This window comes from Poecilia latipinna, unplaced genomic scaffold (assembly GCF_001443285.1).
Source record: "Poecilia latipinna isolate Pla-1442-1.1 unplaced genomic scaffold, P_latipinna-1.0 Scaffold141, whole genome shotgun sequence".
NCBI classification, from domain to species: Eukaryota; Metazoa; Chordata; class Actinopteri; order Cyprinodontiformes; family Poeciliidae; genus Poecilia; species Poecilia latipinna.
Window position 1 is genome coordinate 539,939 of NW_015112757.1, and position 5,696 is coordinate 545,634.

The 5,696-nt window shown below is 36.2% G+C and overlaps 1 protein-coding gene across 3 annotated transcripts; it reads right to left on the minus strand.

Moving 5' to 3' along the window:
* Positions 1 to 1,742: 1,742 nt before the first annotated feature.
* Positions 1,743 to 4,463, minus strand: cbx3a (chromobox homolog 3a (HP1 gamma homolog, Drosophila)). 3 transcript variants are annotated; one of them, XM_015029007.1, is made up of 5 exons: positions 4,326 to 4,463; positions 3,562 to 3,712; positions 3,186 to 3,342; positions 2,907 to 3,001; positions 1,743 to 2,380 (listed from the first exon to the last, which is right to left on the minus strand). In XM_015029007.1, the coding sequence occupies exons 2-5, from the start codon at positions 3,702 to 3,704 to the stop codon at positions 2,254 to 2,256; spliced, it is 522 nt and encodes a 173-aa protein (XP_014884493.1). In that variant the 5' UTR covers positions 3,705 to 3,712; positions 4,326 to 4,463; the 3' UTR covers positions 1,743 to 2,253. The 3 variants fall into 3 exon arrangements, with proteins under 3 accessions (XP_014884493.1, XP_014884492.1, XP_014884491.1); XM_015029006.1 differs by having other exon boundaries at positions 4,330 to 4,462; XM_015029005.1 differs by lacking the exon at positions 4,326 to 4,463 and adding an exon at positions 4,174 to 4,268.
* Between the last annotated feature and the right edge of the window lie 1,233 nt (positions 4,464 to 5,696).

Consider the following 5,696-nt stretch of genomic DNA (forward strand, 5'->3'; position numbering starts at 1 on the left):
TCAAAAAAACTTTTCAAACTAAAAAAAAAAAAAAAAAAAAAAAAAAACAATCCCATCCAATCAAAAACGAAAAAAAAAAAAAAAAAATCAAGATCGATTATCAATTCCAATTTGATCCCATCATCAAAACAATGAAATCAAATTCACTTTGTTTTTCAGTCTGGTCAAATAAGTAATAATTAAGAAAAGCCAGTCGACAGTGATACTAGCCAGAGGCAGAAACACTTTTACATACTATAACAGCACATACATTGCAAATAAATAATAGCTTTAATAAAACCACCCCTTTACCACAAAGTAATTGAAAGTCTAATTCTGATGACTGTTCAATGCAAGACCAGACCTGAAATTACCTAGTGAGCTTTGACCTTACATAAAAAAGCTGATACCCTAATAAGCTTGGCAATTTCCATACAGTAGTTTCTTTATTTCTAAGCCAACAGATAAAATTTGAGACTGAGTTAACTAAAGGACCTCACTTTGATTTCACTGGCAGGATTTTGGCCATTGAATTGAAATGTAATATTTGAAAACAAACATTTATTTGCATTAAATCCAAAGATGGCGCACTATGATATTCTACTTTAATGGTATAACTTTCAAATATACACCCACTGGACAACTTATGACATGCATCGTCCTAAAACTGAGTCAGAACCCCATTTGTCATAGGGCTGCTGTAATACTTCATTGTAAAGTGTCAGAAATGTCCAGACTTTGATCCATCTTGAGATGGTATAGCTTGATTGTTACAGATTTGTCAGGTTACACACCCATGACGTGAATCTACAACTCAGACACATTTTAAGAGATACACTATTGGAAAGAGATCTCTCTGAAGTCCTTTTGAGTAAACTAAAAAAGAAACAAGTTTAGATGATTTGAGCTCTGTGATATGTTGCAAGGTGATTGGAGGAAACTGCCGTCAGAAGATGGGTACACCATGATCATAAAGGAATGGACAGGAGAAATTAGGTAGGCTGTCGTTTAAACAGTGTTCTATTGGTGCTAAAAAGCCCAAAGTATTCAAAGAAATACTTTTTCTTTTGTCAAATTCTGACAATCATGTAAATGCTACGATTGTAGCCTCAGCTTCCTATTTTTACCCAACAGGAGTGACACTTATGCTGCTATATATATATATATATATATATATATATATCTGCTTCAACATTTCATGCTAAATGTTCTTAGAGAAGGTATTCCAAATACCTTTATTATGGTGTTATATGAGCTACTATAACTCATCAATTCCGTTCCATTTACCCCAATGTTCTTTGTTACTGTGTATTGCTTAATGTGTAAATTATGTAATCTGAACTTTTGTTTTTAAAATCAAGGTGGTTATGTTAAAAACTATGAAAACCTTTTAGTGGGTCTTATGCTTACGCCAGTGCACCCTGCACATTTAACCATGTCACATTCCAAGTCACTTAAATCCCCCTTCCTGAACTCAAGTCATTTTCAAATTATCTAAATGTGTTTCTTTAGCAGTAAAAGCACCAAGTCTTGGTAATAAATGATCTTACCACAAGAATCCAAAAAAAAGACTGAAAGTGATGGAGTTTTAATTGGCCTTAATGCAAAATTATGAAAGTCTGCACATTACACAAGGTGTTGCCACAGAAGGCCCAACATTATGCTCAAAAGTCTAAAGTTCATCTCTTGTGCCTCTTAATGGCGGTTTGGATTTAATATCCACAAGGCTGCCCTGTAAGAAAAGGTCACACAACTAGAGGAAATTGCAAAAAGGCATAAAGATTTGCAATTTATTTTCTTGTTCTTGTCATGTATGCATATGTAGATGGGGGGTCAAAAATAAACAGAGCTATAAATATGTACATAAAAGTTTTAATTGGAACTGGGGATAGCATTTACACTTCATAAACAAAATGGAATTTCAGAACAACTTGCAGGATAAAAAACAAAAACAAGCTCAATTAACAGCTTAACATGTTTCAAGTAGTCAAAATTTAAGACATTTGAGAGCAGGCATGAGATGCAAGGTAGCTCTGTCGCAACATGACATTTGGATGAACTCGGTCGCACACATCAGCTGCTCGGTTACTTCACACAGCCGTAAAAGCTCTCCTCTGCTGCCAAACAAAGTACAAATGTAGGAAACGCTACAAAACAGTCTAAAGGTAGCTAAAATTCAGAGGCAGACCAGGAGGAGGAGTCGAGTCTTCATGGAGAGAGAGAGAGGAAAAAAAAGAAAAAAAAAAAAAAAACAGCAGAAACTAGAGGGAAGAATCATTGAGCTTCATCCTCCGGACATGAATGCCATGTCAGTCGCTCTTCATAAAAAGCTATGACGACCTGAGGGCAGCGCGTGTTGGCCTCACGGGCTGGGACTAAATCTGCTTCATCCGAGTCTTTCCTGAGAAAGCAGGTGAAGAGGAGAGAGAAAAAAAAAATCCATTAAAGTCAGTCAGTGGAGACAATTTCCACTAATAATAAATGTAAAGACAGATACAATTCTTTGTTACACAGTTAAAAACTACTGTGATCCCCTTAAAAATCATAACTAGCCATCCCTTGCAGAAGGGGTTTCTAGCTCCAGTGTCAGTTTTAGATGCATCTCTGAGCATCTAAATATTTCCAACCATTTCCTCAGCATGTCAATGTTCTACAGAGGTCTGGTAGTGAACCATCATTTGATTCAGGTGCGATAAACCAGGGAAAGAATGAAAACATGCAGAATTCTGGCTCTTAAAATACTTTGGACACCTTGCAGGAAACAGCCTGGATTCGGAATAGCTCAATTTAGAGGATTTTTAACATTTTACATCCATGCAAACAAACATCTTTGCTTGAGAGCAAAACATTTTAAACTAAAAAAGAAAAAGAAAAAAATGTCTTCAAGCAGTCCTTAGTGACATTTATAGGAATCCTTAGTAGCTTACCATTTCATCAAGAACATCAACTCCCCACTGCTATCCGTGGCACCAATTATTTTTTCTGGGTTGAGGTTTCTGGCAAAGCCACGTGGCTGCTCAGTCTGCAAAACCACAGCATAAGATGAGAATGGAACATTTTCTTGCTACTCACACCTTAAAAGAAAATAGCAATGATGAAGTTATGAGTCTTTGACATAGTCCAGAAATAAATGTAGACCATTAAACGACCACAAACTCAGCTGGTTAAAACAAGGAATTTTCTTTTCTTTTTCTTTTTAAACCAACCTCAGTTTTCTTTGCAGAATCAGTTTCTCCCTCCTCTCTGGAAGCCTTCCTCTTCACAGCCGAAGGCTTCTCTTTGATGTTTTTCTGCGACTCCAGAAAAGCTGAAATCAGTTCGGGGCAGTCCAAGTTCTCCTCGGGCTCCCAAGTGTTGTCAGCACTAAATGAACAAAGACAGGAAGGGGGAGGACTTTTTTTTTTCTTCTCCCCAACTCAAAACTTCCATGAACAGATGCCGAAACCTGAAAGCAAACTTTATCCATGCACGGTAAAGAATGGCAGCACAAACATGCATCCAAATGTACAGCACAACCCCGTACCAGGGAAGCACTTCCAGTTCAGCCAGAGAAGGGATATTTATTATCACAGGGAAACTCACTCAGTAAATCCTTTCCACTTCAGGTAGAACTCCACTTTCCCATTGACGATGCGCTGGTCCATTACTTTTTCCACAACAAACTCCTCCGGCTCCTCCTGAGTCTGCGCTTCCTTCTTAGTTTTGGTGTTTTGTTTCTTGCCCATTTTGTGCTCTATAAACAAGGAGGAGGGATTAGCATCACATTATTAGCATCAAGTCGGCTTGATTAATACGTTTATATAAATATATGTAAAACAACTAGCTTTTTGGTAGCCAGCTATAGATGCTGAAAAGGGGAACAAATTGATATTGATATTGTGAGGCCTTCTCCGTATTGAAATAAACTTGCTAGCATCCGGCGTTAGCTCATTAGCCAGGCAACTCTTGATAGCATTACAAAGGTAAGCCGCTGTGCTAACCTAAGTTAGCTACAAGTTTCGCCTATTTATATTTACCGTTAGCTTATAAACTTTAACATTATGTCCGAGTGGAAAGTTCAAGCATTTCTATACTATGCAATAAATATCATAGCAATGATGCACTAAAAACACACAAGGAAGATAATACAGTGCACCTGGCAAAAGGTATGTCTATTCTTTAGCTAGCCGAATATACAACAATAGAGCTGCGAACCTTGCAGGGTAATAACACTTAAAGAGTCATTGTTAGAGATGCAACCATGCACAATCAGCATGCATTCTGTAAGTTCTCTTTAGTAAAGCTACAAAGTTATATCGAAATTGTGAAAGATGAACTATTTTTGAAGATAAGTGACATATGCATACCGACCGTAAATCCAGTTATCCACTTGGGGAAATCTCCTAAACACGCGGCCAACTAAATGTACTCTCAAGTTATAGCGCGAAAAGCCACATTTAGGTGCTCTACGGCAACCCGGAAGGAAACACGCTCGCTTTCAGGCTCCGCCTTCTAAGAGAGAATTTTAGCCTCGTTTAGTTCTTCACTTTTTATTGATTTGAGCAGAACTAGGATTAACATTTTATTTTTTTTTATTTTTTGCATGATTAACGTATGTTTGAAAACAGAAAGAGAAACGTTTTAACAGCAGCAGCTTTTGTAGTTTTTTTTTTTTTGAAAACAGGGGTTTCTTCTTTGTGGGGGAAAAATGAAATTAAACGTAGAAAAACATTTTGTGACGTTCCAATTAATCGGATAAAGCAGCCAGAGCAAATGATTTTGCGATTGAACAAAATTCTACATGATTTTCTTTTTATATTTACTTTTAACAAAATTTCAACATTTGGGTCATTCATTTGTATTCAACTTTCCTCCCTTAATTAAACCAACTTCTACTGTGGTTGCAGCTGAAAGTTATTTTACATCTGACTTTACCAGCTTTGTCCCTTGAAATTTAGCCTATTCTTTGCAAAATAGCTCAATATCAGTCAGACTTAAAAGCCACATAAGTGGACCGTAAGTTTTGTGCAGGTTTTGTACGTTGCTCTTGATTGCAGTCACGTTTGTCCTGACTTTCTCAGGTCTTGCTCTGATCCACCAGCAAGCTGTCCAGTGTATTTCTCTGTTGTTGCCAAAAAAAATAAAAAATTCTGCACAGGGAATATATTTAAAAACTTTGAAGTATGTCATTGTTGTGATTTGCTAAGAACAATCAGACAATAAGTTTTTCTTCTTTTTAATCACACAAACTTATTTTCAACAATCACTCTGAAGTCAAACAAATGATTTTCAGAAAAAAGAAATTATAAAAAAAAGCATACAAACAGCACAACTTAAAACAAATGACATTATGCACTCCAACTTTTTTTTTAGCCTCTTCTAGAACAACTTTCATGCAGTAAATGATAACATCTCACTTCGTTCTCTGATAATCTCAACAGCAACACCCAATAATAAAGAGCAAGGAGAAAGTTGGTCTGGTTGCACTGCAAAAAACACAAAATCTTAACTAATTTTGGTCTAGTTTCTAGTGCAAATATCTTAGTACAGCTGAAATAAGACAAAACTAACATAAAAGTAACTTTTCAGCGAAATATAAGCTTGTTTTAACGCAGTCATTCCTTAATATTGATGAAAAAGTTCTAATTCCATTGGCAGATTATTTCACTTATCACAAGACATTTTTCCATATTATAAATTTAATAATCTGCCAATGGAACAAGTACCGTTTCATCAAT